We start from the raw sequence: 18979 nt of genomic DNA, 5'->3' as shown, positions 1-18979 counted from the left end.
CTAATCTCCTTGTAACATATCCCCGATGATGTCACTTTCAAATACTGCTTTTTCAGGAACTTTGTGTGGATATTTTTTCTTATAAGATGTTAAAATAACACGCTAACTTACAAGCTAGTAAAAAGATTGTCAGCTAAACCAAATGAATGTTCTCCAACGAGAAACTGAGTTCATTATGTCCCACAACTGCCCAGTCTTCCGAGGATTCATCTGATAGTGTTCAATTGTCCTTCCTAAGTGTATTCCTGTTGAGCTGGAAGTCAAGCTAGAAGTCACTGAGTCTCCTCTAAAATCCAGGGAGCTGAAAGGCACACGGAGCAATACAGATTTGGGCCTTTCAGCCCATTTGTATTGTTTGTGGCTTATACAGTATTTTTGGTTCTGATCATTCCTGCATCCTCTATCCTGAAGGCAGCAGAGCAACTACTCTCACCAGGGAACTTCTCACATTGAGCAGGATTGCCAAGCAGCAAAAGATGCCCAGTGACGTCCTGATGTTTTTCCAGGCACTTACTGCCAGGTACACTTAGGTACGCTGCCTCTGATTCTTCTGCTATGCTTCATAATAAACCTCAGGCATATTAGGTCCCATATTCGTAGTAGTTTCTGGTTTATGGGTCTGTGATTGTCTGTGTTCTCTTTAAATGCTTTTTGTGATTTTCTTTTGCCCCTTGCAGTGTTTTAAGTCTCCCTACAAATGAAACCTGATAAAATTCCTTCCTTGCATATGACACAGACTGTGGATTCCTGACATCTTGCAGCAGCTGCTTTTAAAACTTCATCAAGAACTTAAGAAACATTTGCCCAAAGAAGAGTATTCTTCCTCACACTTGACCCATTTTTCTATGCTTACCAGCTTTTTCTCCCTTTCACATTTTACACAAACCATTTCTGATGAACTAGTCTTCTTTACTACTCCCTTTCTGTAATTCTTTCCATATGTTTATTGTCCTTTGTAAGAAGTATGGAGTAAATGATTTCTACTGAGGTCATGTCATTTTGTTTACATTCTTAGTAAATACGAAGAGCTTGTTTGGAGCCCTTTAGGCATCTCAAGTATGAATGTCTTTTTCCTGAGTCTTCTATAAAAACAGGATGCTGAATTTTGTGGAGCTAACCTGGCAAGGAGTAGGTTTAATAAAACAAATATATGTCAGTATCATAAATTTATTGATAAGTATAGTTATTTTTTTTGTTAAATTCCTCTGTAGTTTAACAGCTCACTGAACATTTTAAAAAAAAAAAAAAAAGTAGAAATGAGCTTTCTACAACTCATTTTCAATATGGTCTTTGTCTTTTGACAGAGCCTCATCATTGCCTGGGTGCCATTAGTAGCCTGCAACTTGCTACAGCTGTGGGTCTAACCCCATGGCACCAGCACAGTGGCTGAGCAGCCTTGGCCTGGGTAAAGCCCAGAAAATGGGACGGGCTCACAGTGTTTTGTGAAAATGGCAGGTTTTGCTGTCTGATCGCAGTTAGGAGCTGGGAAGTAAAAGATCACAGCTTGCTGCTCTTTAGCGATGATGGATGGTCTTCTCTGTTAGCACTATGTCCCGTGAAAGACTGGAGTATGTTTGGCAAGAGCATCCTTAGACGCCTTAATGGTGAAAATCCAGCAAGGCTTAACTGAGCATGTGTGAGTGATGATCTTTCAGAGGTTTACAGCTCGCCCAAACTGGAGCAGACTCAGAGGAGCAAGGAAATGCATGTCCCTGGCTATAGCACCAGGCGGCTGCTATATGCCATCTCCTTGTTCTCTGGGGTACAGATAGCAGGAGGTGTTTGAAACACTCTTTTTAACAGATATATCCTCTGCTTCATCCTGCCCTCTATTTAGCTAAGCTTTCTAAATAGCGAGGCAGTGAGCCTGCCTTTCCATGCTACCCAGAAGTACATTGTGGAAGTCCTTCCCTGCAAAAGTGAAATGCAGATCCTTCAAAATCCCATTTGCTAGCCCCTGTACACCCCAAACCCTCTTGTTTCTTACTTGCTTCCTCTTGCCTTTTGGAAACATAACACATACGACTAGTTTCAAGCCTTCTGCTTTCCTTTCAGCCTTGACTTTTTCATTCCTTTGCCTCTCTGATGACCTTTCCACACTTCTTCAATGCCGAAGCAGTTTGGCTTATTAGGGAAGTGAAAGAGCTACACATCTGTGGTCTCTGATGGCTTTACTATTCCTACCAGCCTTTTCCGATGTCTAGGCAACATACTCAACTTTTATGTTTTGACAGAAGGAAGGAGAATTGTAATAACCTTCTGGGGGAAAAAATATTTTCATTTCTATTAGAGACCGGTTCCCAGCTTCGAGCACTTTGTCATTAGCGGGTTGTAAACCGCTCAGACAGGCTGTCCCATAGCTATCCACTGAGCCATTTGTCAGGGCAGAAAAATGTGCGTGGTGAAATTGGTCACCGACAGCCTGCAGCTAGACTGAACCAGGCTGCCAGACATTTCTACACTGTTAATGGTCAAAATCCTACATTAGCATTTATGAGAACATTTATAGAAAGCTTGAGCAATTGCATGGGTTTTCTCCTAGATGTGTTATTAAATCTCTGGAATATGAATATTGTTTGAAATGATCAAGGGTCTACATGGAAAGACAGAAGCAGGGAGGTGCTTCCCTCACCACCAAACCAGGCCCCCTGCTCCTTTCAAGGCAACATATCATATAATCTTGTTTATAAACTTATCAAGCCCATCTTGAAACTACTTGCATTTCCAGCTGCATCTAACTACTCTTACACAAAGGTTCTTTCAGGACCTTGTTCCTTTGATGGCTAGATTATTTTATTTATTTTCCAGCTTAACATATCTACAATTTTCCTGTTGCTGACCTGAACCAGCCCTATTTTTTTCAGATGAAAATGGGTTCTTATTTCTGTAGTCACGCTCACAGATCTTCTTTAAGCCTGACCCGGTTTGAATTCAAGTATCTCAAGCACCAGTGACCAAAATTGTTTCTGTTGCGGTTTTAGCATCTTTAGTATGGAACTAGCATCTCTGTGTAGTTACAGGAAGTACCTTATCTGATGAGTTTTGCATGCCTCATGTGGTGCTGGTAGCCCAGGGTTGTCCCCCCATGAACTAATACCACCCAGATTCTTCTCTTCCTGTTGTATTCAATCACAGAGTCCCAGCTGATGGAGAGATTTCTTACTATTGCCCACTAAGTCGGTGACCTTGGTGAGGTTTATCTCATTTTGTATTGCTGTACTGGTCTGCTTTGTCTCATTTCTGGTGCTTCGGAACTTGAATCTTGTATAATGTTGCACTCCTTTTACCTTTCACAATACCTCCCACTTTTGTCATTCAAACTCCTACTTTTTGTGCAAAAGGCATCAATAAAAATCGTAAGACCAGTCCTCAAGGAATGTCACCAAGACTCTGTGTAGCGTAGGCCATTGTCGTCTCTCCTTCAGCCTGTTCCTTACAACTCTTTTATTAAGTCCCATCTCTTCACTCCAGACAATTCTCCAGGTGGTATTATATCAATTGTTTTACTAAAATCTGAATAGTCTTCATCTACGACTCCTGTCAGCTGAACAGTCAGTTATCTCACCCAGAGAGATGTACGCCAAGCCTGGTTATCACCTGCCTTTGTCAGATTTTGTTCACCTTCCTAATTAATTTTTAACATGTGAATTTTCTTTTCAAAATGTACTTGAATTTTATGCCTGTTTGAAAGGCCAGCGGCTAGACTATAGTTGCCTGTGTCATTTTTCTTCTTCTCTTTCATTTATATACTGCATTTGTTATTCTGCAGTTTCTCCGCTATTCAGTCTCAGTTGAACACAAGTGGGTGGGTATATGCAGAAAAACAACTTGCAAACAACTCTGTGGGGGGTGCATGTTTACAGCCACTGTGACTGATATCAAATTTGCTCAATTTACAATTGCAAATATGTTTTTATAGCTGCTGGCTCTGCGTAAAACACTCTCAGATTTGAAAGCCAACCTGTGTCCGTTTTGGCTTACACTTTGGAGCTTTGAATTCTGCTGCTTTTCTGCTCAGTCGGGATTTTGGTTAGAGAGACTTCATTCTGCCTTTGTTTGGCTCCCATTTTCTACAAGACTTGGTCGAGGCAATCTTTGCAAAGGTGAGACCATGAATTTTTACTTTGGTACAGCATTTTAGAGAAGCTGTGGAAAAGACTATATAAAGAAACCCAAATATATAAAGCAAGTATTACGCGTATTAAAGAGTCCTCACAAATGGATCACATTCCATTTATCATTCCCAGGATAAAGTATAAGCTGGCTGATATCTCTGTACTTTCTCCCTTCTGATTACTTTATCTCTGCAGAGTAAGCATTTCTGACTGAATGTGCTGTGGGCTGACGGTAGCATCCATTCATAGTTGGTTTTCAGAAGAACAACACATACCTTAGGTTCTCGGTAACACTATTAGAGTGAATCCCACTTCAGAATATTTCTAAATGGCCAGTAATCAATATAAACCGAGTGCGGTTCTGCAAGAGCAACAAAAGACCTGATTAAACTTCTGGGAGTGCAGAGGGTAATAATAAGCTGTGACAAGATAATTCAAGACCAGGGGATCATGATAGAAGCTTAAACATGATATTCCACCTGGCGCAGGGGGATCGTTGCTTGCTGTGTGCTCTGCTCAGGGACAGCTGGTTGTATCCCATCCCTTCTGGGTGTTCTGGAAGCAGAACAGCTGTGCCCACAAAACGTAGCACTCCAGCCTTGCTGTGGGCAGACCTGGTCAGTCTGGGTGAAGCATCATCCTTGTGAGATGATGCTTTTCCTGGGAGCTGAATGGCATGGCACTGCACTGCAGCACAGTCAGAGCTCATTCTGGGAGCTTGAGCATGGTGCTGCCTTAAGCTGCCATCTTCCTATAGCATAAAGACAATTTTCTTAGACAATTTTCAGGCTCTACCCTCAGGTTTTATTCAGTTTTTGGGGCTGTTCTGCCCCAGTGAAGAGAGGAAATACCTGTGCAAGAACAGAGTGTATTTTCCAGATGCCATATAGAATAACTTAAGAGAATATTTCTAGTTCTTCTCTGAGTGGTTTTCTACAAGAAAGAGCCATGGAGTATAAATTAGTGAAGCAATATGAATGCAGTCCCAATTAATTGTAATTAGTAGCGAATGAGGGAATGTAACACTGTGAAAAGTTCAGTCAGTTTCGATGTTGAATTTGAACATGGGAGAAAAAGCTGTAGATGTGATTTTTCACAGTGTTTACATGCACAACTACATCCTCATGTAATTCTTCCCTGTGCAGGAATTATTCATTGAGATCAACAATCACAAGCTGGTATAAGGACTTCAGGACCAAAATTAGTCAGTATTTTCCCCTTCTGAAATGAAATGTGGTTATAGTAGGCATCTCAGGAGTCTCCTGCTCTCCTCCACAGGCTTTATTACGTGTGGTACATATCCATGTAAGTGCATCTTTGTCTACTGATCATCTGAGAACCTATTAACTTAGATACATTACAATAATATGATTGCCATTGTACAAGCACCCTGCAGTGGTCTCGAGCCGCAGCACCTCTGAGCTGCACTTGCCCAGTCCCCCAGTGGTGAACAGCATTGGGCTGCCACAGATCAGCCTTATGGCAGATTTGCTGCTGTCAGTCCTTCAGACTTGACTGGTCACTTTGCTAATGTCTCTGTTTCCTAAACAAAACAAAACAGAAAATCCAGTTAATTTTGAAATTACATGTCCTCTTTCATTTTTGGGCAGGCACAATTTAATGAAAAGATCCCTATGCTTCTGCCATATGCTTGAAGCGTAAATCACGTTATCCTTATTCTTTTGGCCAGAATAAATAAACAGGTGTTGACACTTGACTACAAGATTATGAGTGTTTTTCATTATTTCTTTTTCCTGGAAACATTAACATTTTATATGAAATGGAAATGACTACAGATCCCAAGCATTTTATATCAGTTGTTTTTTCTTCACCAGTGCATATAACATTTTTGATTTGTTTTAAAGACAAAAAATGTTAATTCCTAAGTGCTTAAAAAACATTATAGACCAACTCTGCAAGCCATTGAATTGTTTGTTAGTTAAAATAGCATGAGTATTTCTGAATTTAAACCAGAGTTTAACGCTAATTCAACAAGGCACTTAAGCACTGGCCTAAGTTCATCCCATCACACCTTTTAAGTTGAACGTGTGTTTATGTTTTCTGCTGAACTGAGGCCTCTGCCAGCATCTTTTTTTATCTATTGTACATATTATGAATTATTATCTGTTTTATGAATAAGAGTTTATTCCACTTAATAGTCTAGGATATTTCCTCCCTCTGTACGCTTGTAGTGCTGATGATTTTCTTCACTGACTGACACTTGCCATCTGCACTGCAGCATGCTTTCTAGTTAATAGACAATAAAAAGAATAAAAATTAGCATTAATTGTATAATTTTGTATTATTCGTCGTCTGGGATCTGCTGGTCTTGGTAGTGGCCAGCTGCAACATCCATATACTGAGAGGAAGGGGCAGATTGGCACATGGTGTCATTGTTCATCCTTTGGGAACAAATAGTTGTTTTATATAGATGTTGGTCCATCTTCCCACGGTAGGGTTCCCTTCTCTCCTCTTTCAGATCCTTTCTGCAGCCTCACTTCTTTTATTTTGCTTTTCACCCAAAGTATGTGTTAGGCACTCTGTATCTTGTCTTTTCTATAGTATTAACTTCAATTTTAAAATTAACTTAAAGTGGGATAATTCATGCAGTGCTTTCTTTTTAACTTGCATTTTTTAATTGCTTTTTTATTGGTCTTTCTTCCCATGCATTTTGCTTGGTCATCTTTCCTTGTTTATCTGCAGGTTGTTAGGTGTTTGGACTGGGCTGTATTCTGATGATCTCTGCAAAGTGCAGTGGACAGTTTCAATGGACATTGAGTTCATATACACTCTTATAAGGGTAGATGAACATAAGAAAACTTCTAAGTCACTGTTAGCTGTGTTCATAAAGAAAGAATTCTGTGGAGGTAATTTTTATGAGATGTTATTCACACTGAGATGTGAAATATTCCCGAAACAAGAAGAGTTACCTTTTGAGAGAGTACTCCAGCCACAATTTCAAATTAAATAGTTTTACAGCAGGTGATGAAAAATATAAATGGCCACTTAAAACCAAAGCTGAAGAGAGACATTTTCCAAGACCTCTCCTGTTTTTATTTCTGACTCCAAATGTAATACTGGGTTTTCATAGATATTTCCATTAGATTCATGAAAAGCAAATGCCTCTGCAAAATACGGTTTTCCTAGTCTTATCAGAGACATGATGCTTATTCCAAACAACATAATCACCTATGCTGTAGGCTAAACCATCATCTACCTTTTTATCTAGACACAAAGCATTCTAATCAAACGCTGGTACGGTAGCAGACAGTACAGCTTGCTTTTGTACTAGAACTCAGTTGTTCATGATTCATAGCTTCAAAAACTGACTCAGGCATCCCAAGCCCACGTGTACAACAAAGTGCTTTATAGATAGAAGGTTAGCTGTACAAATGGTGGAAGTTTTTCTCTGTGTATTCTGCAGAGAAAGATCTGAAACACATTAACGTCACATCAGGTCATTTGTTCAGCGGATCAACACTGTGACTCACCAGAGACAGGGGTTTGTCTTCAGAGGGTCTGCTGAGTACACAGCATGCAATACAATTGAGTTGGTAACACAAAATGGATGCTCTGCGTGGATTGAATCACACATGCTCCTTGCCATGGTCACCACTGGTTGTGGTGGAAAGGCTTGAGAGGGCTGTTTTCAGGAGAAGCAGCATCACGAACAGAAAAATGTATAATATGGTCCTTGCCCAGTACAACTCCTGATCTCCAGCAGAGCATCACAAGCCACGTTTCTTTGGTTTTCAGCATCATTAACATTTTCACACCCTGCAGGCAGCTTTGTGCTGCATTTGGGGAGGCAGAGCATGTCACAATTATTGCAGTACTGGTGGAAGGAAGGGAGAAAGTCTTGTGTGATCTGCCAGGTAGGAAACTGTTCTCTCTAATGCACTGGCAGGCGCTTGATAGTATAGAAAAAGGGGAACCCTTCCTTCCCCCTCCTGACACATGTAGTCCCTGGGAGATGTGCTGCTTAACTGTCTTTTCTGATCAGCTTGTGCCCAGCTTGCCACAGTAAGTCATCCTTGTCGATCCTTCAGCAAACCTGCTCCGAACTGAGGCTGGAGTTCAGTTTTCATTTAGGCAGTAGCAGCATCTGATGTAGCTAAGTCAGAGGTCCTGTGGGCACGTGGTACCAGCAGCTCCTGCCCAAAGGGACTGACACCTGGAAGAGATTATCAAGTATGTGAAAGCAAGTATTACAATTTCCCATGCAATTTCCAGACATAGGTGTTGCAGCCAGCTGGCAACTAGATGTGTGCAGGTGAGGGCCGTCGCTCAGAGGCTGTGTTGAGCTGAGTAGGATCTCGTGCAAGGGCAGTGGTGTCCCCCTAAATACTTGGTGCCAGTGTGAAGGACCCAGCTTCCTAAATTCAGGACTCAGCTTGTGCCTGAGTTGCAGGGTGGTGATTTACAAGATGATCCATCTACCATTTTGTGGCCACAAACTTGCTAAGTCTTGTTTAAAATTTAGCCACAAAATGGGAATATTCACCCGTGGTGTCATTGACATGTACTGTGAATATACGTGTCACTGACAGTGTCAGCAAAATGCGTTTTGAAAAACGCAGCCCTGTAAGATACTAAATTGAAATTTGAATTAAAAATCACCAGAGGAATTACCATGAACTGTCCACTTAAGCTGGATGTTACTTTTGCTTACAATCACTTTGCATATTTTATTTAAAAAAGGATGACTTGCCTGTAGTAACAGTAGAGTAGTAGAACTTCTCTTTCTTGGGAAGTTGAGATGCTAAAATAAGGTTGAGGGTATTCTGGCTGGATTTCAGTCGGACTTCACACATGAATGCTTTCTGTAATAAGGATTTCAGAAGCATGATGCAGCTTGAACGAGATACTTTTCTTCTAAAGTTGCAGTTAAGCTGTAAACTCTAATATCATAGGTTAACTTCAGAGAGTTTATTGCTGTACATTTTGTGTTAGGTCATAATTACACTGAGCGTGACATATAGTGTTTCTTTCATTTCTCTTCCAGTTGGGTAGTGTGGCACTAGCCAAATAGTACATAGAGTATGTCAAGATCGGTGTGCCATTTGTCAGATTTTCACACTTGAATTTCAAATATTACAAGAACTGGAAATCTATGATATTTGCATTTATCTGACAGCTCCATTTCTTAACTGCCATGAACTTTGTAAACTTGCTACAGTGTATTTCTCCTTGCTGTTAGCATCAAAACTGTCATAGCCATGTAGATTAACACAGCATTGACATTTAGCTTTTTCATCCAGTCTCTCCCAGAAAATAACCTTCTAGTGTTTCGGCTAACACTTAATCCTTTTGTATTTTAATTTTAGAAGGTGAGCTATGTCATTTCTTGAGGGAAACTGTTCTGAGCATAGTTGTGAATTTAAAGCAAAAGGTACTTAAGGGACATACCAAAATTCTGTTAATTTGAGTAAGGAGGAAAAATTAAAGTTGCAATTATTACTGAATCTATCGTTATTATTTTTATCTATCATTAAACAGAGCAGCCTAAATGGCTATTATCTTTGTCAGTTTTCAGATAGCTTCTCACCTACTGCATAGCATACTGGGTCAAAAGGCCTTTTTGAACAAATAATTATACATAGCATTAAAATGTCATTATTTTTGTCTTCCTGTTAAAAATATTTTCTTCCTTCAGTAGCTGATAGATTACAACTATTACTTTTAATTGTGATACTATGTTTCTATACATTCACGTTGTTGTATAATAATACGTGTAATATAAACGTGTATAATATAAACTTCCCTAGTTTAAGGATACCATGAGATCTGGTTTGGCTCAGAACTTAAACTGGGAAAGAAAAAAGTCTCTTGGTCATTTCTCCATTACCATCATTCTTAGATCCATGAGTTGAAATAGTTTCATGCATTTTTAAAATTTTGAGGTGGGACTGTTGTTTTCAGAAGGAGGCATTTTCCAGTCATGTCTGCAAGCCTGACTTAGCAGTATGAGAGGCATACAAGCAAATCGAACTGTGAATGCAAAAAAAGTTGATTGCATTCATTTCCATTGGCGTAGCTAAAAAAAAAAAAAAAGGAAAAATCAAATAAAAATACTGACTTATTTCACTTTGTTGTTGTTTTAAAAGTATGATTCCTTGTGACCAACATAAAGAAGAGAAGTTTTGGAAAAATAAGGACATTTACATGTCACATGTCTTGCCATGTTTTCCTGAGATTTCCCTCTGAGGCCAAAAGAGGGAAGAACCAAGACACCCATGCACAGAGCATCTTGGCTCCCGTGGACTTCTCTGTGCGCTTCAACCCTGCTCTGCTGCTTCACAGTGCAGAGTCAAGAGGCCTTCAGGGTGTTTCTTTGTGAAGGGTTTTAAACACAGTTGCTTAAGAACACTTTTCTTTGCATGTGTTTTTCCTCAGCCCAGGTGGTGTGCAGTGCCATGTGAGCAGTGCCGTCTGAGCGCAGGCAAGGCTGTAACCCAACAAAGGCTTGTCCGGCTCCAGGTGTCTTTCACACAAGGGCAGCTTGCAGGTTCTTGGAGAAAGGAAGACAGGGCTCTTACGTCCTGAGTTAGAAAAGGCAGTGGCAGGGTCCCATCCATTCTGAAGGCCAACAGCCGTACTATTTCGTGTATGCAGCGTGTCCTCTGTCCTGGCACACACTGGCCAAGGAGGCTTTGTTGTACTGGTAGTACTGGCTGCCTGACCTGCTGCTACCTGGACACCAACCATGGCCCTCTTCCCCAGGCACTGGTTGTCCTTCATGTGCCTGATACCCCTTGGAACACCTTGCAGAGTAGGTGAGAGGCAGCAGATCCAAGGGTGAAACTTCACACCGTCACTGAAAGGTGTTGGCTGATGTGTGGATAGCAAGAAAGTCCTTGATGGGAGCAAACATCTGTCCTTGCCAAAGTGCAGCCACCGGTCTGAAGGCAAAAGGAAGGTAGCTGAGAATTACTTGCAAAAGACTGAGGACATTTGATCGTATAAGTCCTAGGGTGGTATGTTCATAAAGGTCTATATCATTTAGTAAAACCTGGAGTTTTACTGAGTTCTTGCAAGAACATTATTGGGAGGCCTTATTAAACTTACAGAGCATTTACCATAACTTTATTAACATGTGTGGTTTTTTAATTAAAGTATGGACTACTTGAGGGAGCAACTGAATGGTTCCCTAATGAATTTGTTACATTAATTTCCTTCAGAAAGCATATCTGAACCTAACTTAAATTGCTCCTGCAATTAATTTATGCAATTTATTCTAGTAAGTGCTGTAGTTTTTCCCTGTAATTGTTCACTTAATTGACAGGTTTAATTTCATGTAACATGAGAGCCAGCAGTACTGCGCTTGCAGTGCTTCATAAAAGTTGATATTACATGTTGTGCTGTTGGGTTTTGGCAAGAAGGCGGCAATAAAATATTCCCGTAAAATAGAAATGTCCAAGTAACAGATATTGAGGCCAAAATTTTCTTTTTAAAAATTACTCTCCAAAGGTAGGTCTTAAATCCATATTTAATCATGTAGGTAAGTGGCCAGATTTTTTATATGTGCAGCTTTAGATCCAGCAGAGTCCCTTGCACGCCAAAGAGCACTTTCCAGTAGAAGTTCAAAGTCTTGAGGCCAACATGCTTTCCAAGCACACCACGGGCTCCTGCCATCCCTCCCCAGTGAGCTCCAGGTTTGCAGGATGTGTCCCTATATACAGTAGACTTCAGATATGTGTTAAACTGCCCGTGGACATGTACATGTGTGATCTCTGGATGCTCAGCACTGCTGAAGTTTGGATGCTTATTTAAAAGCTGAAGTGGAGAGTTAGGATTCTAAATGTAGTTACTCTTTAAAAAACCATCCTTGGCTTTTCTTTCAAATGGGAGATGTTTGCCGTGATGAAAACAAACTACAACTTGTACCTTTCCTGGTCACAATACTAGCTTCCATGGTTTCCTTTGTGGATCAGGCCCTTCCTCCTCCCATCATAGACACCACTTCTGTACCATCACTGTGTGGTGCTGGTGACTGCCCTGGAGCATCCCTGCACGCTGCTGTGTTTTCATTTTCCATGTGCCAATCAGATAATAAATGACATTTATAGAAACACAGAGCTGACCTTCTCCGTTTTGTGGCTTTTCAGATAATCACTTTGATTTATTCTGAAGTTTCAGACTTCAGCTGGAGCCCTACAGCGACCCTCTGTGTGAACTTCGGTTTTCAAATAGGTTCAAATCAGATGTCACTAATAATTGAGGGAGAAAACATTCTGCTTTGATTTTTAACACTGTATACATTTTCTCTTTCTTCTCTAATGTTTTTTCCCATATGCTGCTATTCTTTGCTTTCCTCCTCCCCTCAGTTTATCTTTCTGCCTGCTAGCGTTTGCAATCTGTTATTCAGTGCTGTGTGGACTGTCAGAAGGGCTGATCAAGCCCAGGGCTGGGAAACCCCGCGTTCCTGCTCTGGCTGTGATGCTAACCTCTTGGATGCCCTGGAGGAGTTTCAGCCTCTTCGCCTCTGGTACACAAATAACTTGCCTCTCCCCAGGGAGGGCCATGGGGATGGAGTGGTTTCACAGTGTGGTCCAAGCTGAATTCAGCCTCCCAGATGCAGTGAAGGGCTGAGGCATGACTGGGGCAAGGGACCATCGCAGAAAGTGGGGAGGGAAGAGGGAGGGTGAGAAAAGGAGTTGACTCAGGACAACAGCTTAGAAATCTGCTGCGGTGGCTGGCAGGGGATGAGGCAAGAGCGTCCAGAGGCTGTGGGCAGGGCCAGGTTCTCTCTGCACCTCTGCACCTGCCCCTTCCCCAGCTGATGAGCTCCTGCCCCTCCATGCCAGCAGCACCAACGCACTGCTTTGCCAGGGCTTCAGTGAAATGGACCTGTTATTTTTTTTATAGCTTTCATATATTTCTTTACTAAGTTTTCTTGGGATTTTAATTTACCTCTGAACACCAAATACCATTTTGAAAAATCTTCCAGCATCTCTCCTGATACCCCTCTTTTCCTCTAATCCAGTCCGTGGTACCCAAATCACTTGCCAATGTCAGAAAAGCCAGCCCTGTTTTGAACTCAGCCCACTGTAGTGTTGAGCTGCCCTTCAGCATTCCAGGTTGCCTGGAGGCTTGCTCCTTGCTGGGAGCTGCCAGCAGCACAGACATGGCTGGCTGGGATGTGGAGGGCTGATCAAGCATGGAGCAGGACCCTCTCCATCCCCAGGGGCTGAGACGGGCCATGTGCTGCGGGGAAGCTGTCACAGGCACAGCTGTGTCTGTCCCCTCTGGATGCTCTTTTCTCAAGGGCTGGAGAACACACCTTTCTTCTGTAACCTGCCAAACTGAAATGCAGTCAATTCTGATTTTTCACCTTCTGCTGATGTTGCTATTGGGAATGACAGATGTCTTATATTCTGGCCTGTCCTTCCTTATCCTACAGCATCACACTCACCAGCTTCCCTCTCACATGCAGTGGGAGAGCACGATTTAATATAAATCAGATTTAAGAATAAGATTCAAATGCATGGCAGAATCCATCAGGAAGAAAGGCAAGAGGAGAATCACACAAATTTCATGCTAGTTGTTTACACTTTTTTTTTTTCCTTTGCAAAAAGCAGCCATGGTCTGTGTAACCATATCCTTTCATACCTACTTTTTCATAGCCATCTTAATGCATAAATACATCAAAACTATTACAAAACATATGGCTCTGGGTATACATACGTATGCGTTTAGGTTTATCTAATAGAAGAAGAAAGGCCCCCATTGCTATGCTATCATCTGAAGTATAAAAATAGAAGATTTTCATTAGTTTAATGTCATAGTGCTGTATTTTGAGTTCTGACCCTCAAGGCACCCTGTATCTCTGTCTTTCACTGACAAGCGAATTAACTCTGCATATCTAGAAAATAGCTTGCATAATGCAATCCTGCTGCTGGATTTTCTCTTCTTTGAAGTACCAGTTGTCTGGTTTAGCCTGTGCTTCAGCATGTGCATCTAAAACAGCTTGGCTACTCTGCCAGCTCCATTTCAGGGTTTGCAGGGTTTACATTGATTTATTTCTGTAAATGGGCTATCGAGAGAGCCTAAGTTAATACCAATAAAACAGACTAAATGTGAACTTTAAGCTTTCCTAAATTTTTAACTTTGTAAGAATCGTAGCCTGTCAGTGATGTCTCAGAAGTATCAAAGACCTTCACAAGGTGTTAATAATTATCTGCTTTAGAGAAAGAACAAGTTTGTTTATAATGCCTGGACCACATACCAAGAGAGACAAAGCACAGTGAAAGGTTTTCTGATACACAGGTCTGAAATTCTCATTTGTTGCATTCAGGGGGGGAATCATCAATCACATAGCACTTTCTAGATCTCATGGATTCACGATGTCTGTGTTCTTTTCTTAAAGTATCTTCCTTCTGGTTTCAGAAGTCAGTAGAAAAACTGGTCCAGTTTGCTTTCTGGGTCACTCCAGACTGTAGAGAAGAGCATCTCCATTCTGCTTTTGTCAAGCTCCTTGTGAAAATGGACTGTTCTGGTATTAATGGTTATGATGTATAGCTTAAGAGGAGATGTGCTTTGTCTGATGAAAAAGTTCAAAAGCAGGTCAAAAATAAGGGCGAGGAGTCTCATCCTGTTAAGTGCTGAATGCAGCTCCTGACAATCTCACTCTCCTCAAATTCAGCACAAGTGGATAGAAGCAAACCAGAAGCAATAACAGTGAGGTCGGGCACCGCTTACCACAAAACTACATTGTATTCTTCATGGGAGATCATCAAGATCTCAGATAGGTGCTTGAAAATCCATAGTCCCATGCTGGTTAGTGGTGATTTTCTTTTTTCCACAAAGTCTGACAGGAAACCCCAAAATTTCATTTAAATACCTTTTCCCATTTATAAGAGGGCTTGGGTTTCAAAGGAATTCCTTCAGCATGCTCTCTGAATGCCATTTAACTTCCCATGAAAAAACAGTAATGGGAAGAGTTGTTTTAATTAGCACATGAGCTGTGCAAAGGCTAATGTATTCCACCTCTTCATTGTTGTAAAAGGAGCAGATTTCTTGGTAGCATGAAGCGAGCAGAGAAGAGGAATTGTGTTCTGCTCTCCATCCGCACACACAGCCTCATTCAGGGGGAAGGTGAGAACGGGAGGTGATTTGTAGCTGTCTGCCATTTGTACAGCACAAGCTTCTGTTGTTCTCCAGGCTGGAGAGAACACCGGCTCCCCTCTTCAAACCTACTGCAGTGCGACAGGTAGGCAGCAGCCTTCAGAGAACCTCAGATTTTGTTACTTAATTTCAACAATAAAGGATTGCAAAGAAAAGTTATTGTTTAATTCACGTTTTAAAAAAAGAAGAACTGGATGTCAGGCTGGAAAAAGAGAGCCATGACTTCCCCAGGCATGACACTTCTTGATCAGAAGTCCCAAGGAAGCCACATTTTAGAGATATCTTTGAAAGTATGCCTCTTTTCCCTCCATCTGGTCAGCCTTAAACTGGCACTGGACCAGAGCTTTGACTCCCAGTGCCCCCGTGTCCCAAACTGGGTCCAGCACCATGCGCTGCCATGGAGACTGGACGCACACATGAGCCCCTGCTCCAGTTCTCAACATACGCTCCAGTCTGCCGGGAGGCACAGCTGGGCACAGCCCAGTGCACCAAGCTCCTGGCCTCTCGTTGTGGTTCAGGGGGCGGTGATGAAGCAGCGTGGCCTGTTAAGCAGATGGAAAGGGTGAATGATTTCATGGCCTCCTGCAGCCCAGGCGTGTGTCAGCACAAGCTGTAAAGGAAAGCCTGAGCTCCAGACAGCATTTCCCTGGCAGTGAGGCTGGAGCAGTGAATGATGTTACAGAGGCTGCACTTCGCCAAGAAATTGCTCACAAGAAGGTTGATCCAGTAACGAAAAGCAAAGTGAGATGCGCTGGGCCAGACAAGGTGAGGAACATCTCGGGGGCTTCCAGCCACAAAGCCAGACCGTGTGCACTGCAGACTGTCCTGCGGTTCCAGAAGTGTGAAGTGACAAGCTGGTTTGAAACAACTTGGTGAAAAGGCTCTCGTAAAAATAGAGACAGAAAGAGAAGTAATGCCAACAGGAGAAGGAAACAAGTATATCTTTTCATGAGGAAAATAACTGTAGGGCCAAAACAAAAGGCTTTTAAATGGTCCAAGAAAATAAACAATTAAGAAAAAAAGAAGAGCGTGCAAAGCAAAGCAAACCTGACGTGATTTTTGCCTTGCCTGAACTTGTTCAACGTGAGGGACTTGTTTCGCTAGCGAAAGGGAACACTGCAGAGGTGGCTTGGCCAAAAGCAATGGCTTTTGCTGACAGAGTGTTGAAGAGAGGACAAAGAAAATACCACTACTTATATTAGATGGGAGCTAGTGTGGCTAAAACAGAGAAAGCTTGTTTCTCGGGAAGAAGATCTAGTCAATACGATAATGAGATATGGGTCTTCATTTTAATTTTAATTTGCAAAATGCTTTATAAATGTTAACTTTTGAATATGCACAGCCTCTGGGTTGGAAGCTAACAGGGACTACCCTGTTTGCCATTCCTGTTTTCCAATGGGCAGGGTAAAAGCACACCGACAGTGTAAGATCTCTGAATATTTTACCTGTGCTAGTGATAGATATAAACCAGGACTTGTTACCTCAGACTTTATTTCTTGACCTCATCTGTCCAGGAGGTGTTCATTTTCACTTTTTTCAGCTGTTGGACACCATGGCCTTGCATATGAGCTGCACAAGATCACTTGCAGGAGCCATCTCTCTGATTTCAGGAACACCAGTGGAGTGGGGTAACGAGCTGCAGAGTGGGGGTTGTGTTCAGGGCTTTCACTGACAACACACAGGCCCCTCAACCAAATTAAAAACTAAGCTTTGGTTAATCAGGGTATCAGAGCATGCAGATCTTGCAATACACACGTAACAACAGAAATACTTCTGTAAGTTATTTCGCACTCATTTAGAAAAAATTAATAGTTTCAAGAAACTGTCCAAAAATGTACGTGTCTGCCTTAGAATTATAACATGGGGGTCACCGAGGCCTAGTTCGTGTTCACTTCGTTGCTTTGTGGGTTATAATGGCATAAATCCTCAGCAGCTTGGTTTGATGTAGTCCTGCAGAAGTACAGTCATTTTATCTGTTCAGCTGCACCAGCTGGGGATGTGACTTGGAGCCTTTCAACAAATAATTTTCAGTCAAATGAAACCTCAGTGTCTGGTAGGAATAGTTTCTAAATTTTACAGATACATATATACTACCATCTGGTAGGAATAGTTTCAGACCTCTGTAAGTGTGTGTGTATGTGCAGATACATATATTCTGCTGTACAGAATGCAAAGATGTGAAAGTGATCCAGATTAGCCATTACCCATTCCCTGTAAATTTTAAAAGTGCCGCCTTTTTTGTTGTTTCTTTAGTGCATAAGGATTCTGTCCTCTAGTTGTAGAGGAAAGTTTGTTCAGAGTCCCTTCACCCCAAAATCCAGGTTCCTTCATGACAGTTTGGATGTCTGTTTTCAGTGCCAGGCTCGGCTGGTGCAGCGCGATGCAAGCCAGTGGGTTCCAGGACCTGCGGAGAGACCCCATCCTCTCAGCAGGATTCTGCACCTGTAGAGAGGTTTGCCAGTGCAGGGCCAATTGTGGAACCATGGGATGGACACACAAACCACTAGAGCACCATCCACCGGGGAGGACCATGGCAATAAGCAGGAGTGATTGTGTGTTGGTGTGTGCATGTGGCAAGAAGGGTTATTTTGTGATGGATCTTCTGCCACAGGGACGAGGAGTCAAACAAGAAGAGAGGCAGGCAGAGATGTCAAAAGGTACAGAGCTGTGTTGACAGGGCAATACAAATACCAGGTGACCCAGTTATCTCTCACTTGGCTAATTCTCATCCACAGGTCAGCTGAGAAAGCATTTTTTCAATGCTTTGTGCAGTATGGCCCTGTGGTGAGGGGGATGCAGCCAGGGCTTAGAATTTCTCTTTGCCAAGGTGCTGCCTGGCCGCCTGGAGAGACCTTTTACACGGGCCTGTAAATGGTGTTTGGCTTCAGTGGAAGATAAGCAGTGTAGCTTATCAGAAGTGCTTTGGAAAAATTAGTAACTGTGCCACTCTGAGGGTTAAGGACTTTCGTATGGCAATGCAGATCTTTCCAATGTGCAGCTATTACTTCCGCTGTATTTAGCACAGATTCTTCCCATTTTTCTAGTTGCAAAGGTAGAAAATGCATTTGGAGCGCAGCGGGCTGCCAGCCGGGGCCTGGGTACAGTGCCTAGGGAGCAATTCCCCTCTTCATGGCTGTTTTGTCCCAAGGAGACCAGCAAACCAGTTGGTTCCTCTCCATTTGGGGCTCTTCTTCGGGGCACGGGATCTTGTGTTTGCTGTGGAAAGCAAAACATACCTTGCACTGATGAAATTGCTGTATGATTTTGGTTACAAATGTGGTTAGAGAGATACCGTTCACTTTCCTTGCTGTCTAGCATTTGTGCCTTCTTGCTTAGCTACAGAGACTCATGCCACACTAAGGACATGCTGTCTGACAAGCCCCTGAGTTTCTAGAATACGTGATGAAACTAATTTAAAATTTCCTCACAGTTATCATTTTCCTACTGCTTATTATCAAAACACTTGAAAGTTTTTCACTCACTCAGCTCCGTGTTTCTTGATTTCTTTAGGCTGTGACTCGTCACTGAACCTGACGTCCCAGAAAGCCACAGATGCAGTGGACAATATCTTTCGGTCCCTCAGGGATATTGCCAGAGCTCGAATGCACATGAAGCAGTTTAATTCCATACATAATCCCGGCAGCAACACCCACCAGGCAAGTGTATCTTTCTTTCCTCTGTGTATGTTATTTCTCTAGCATGCTGTCAACATTACAGCACTAATTTTGTTGATGTGC

General features: G+C 42.1%; 1 protein-coding gene across 1 annotated transcript in view; it reads left to right on the top strand.

Moving 5' to 3' along the window:
- Positions 1-18979, top strand: part of SCFD2 (sec1 family domain containing 2) — a 198509-nt gene that overhangs the window by 164379 nt on the left and 15151 nt on the right. The window contains exon 6 of the mRNA XM_040595615.1: positions 18753-18898. Coding sequence (XP_040451549.1) covers positions 18753-18898 — 146 coding nt within the window. The remainder of the gene's footprint in view (positions 1-18752; positions 18899-18979) is intronic.

This window comes from Falco naumanni, chromosome 1 (genome assembly GCF_017639655.2).
Source record: "Falco naumanni isolate bFalNau1 chromosome 1, bFalNau1.pat, whole genome shotgun sequence".
Taxonomy (NCBI): Eukaryota; Metazoa; Chordata; class Aves; order Falconiformes; family Falconidae; genus Falco; species Falco naumanni.
The sequence above is the reverse complement of the archived record's forward strand: the minus strand, read 5'-3'. Positions and strand labels throughout refer to the sequence as shown.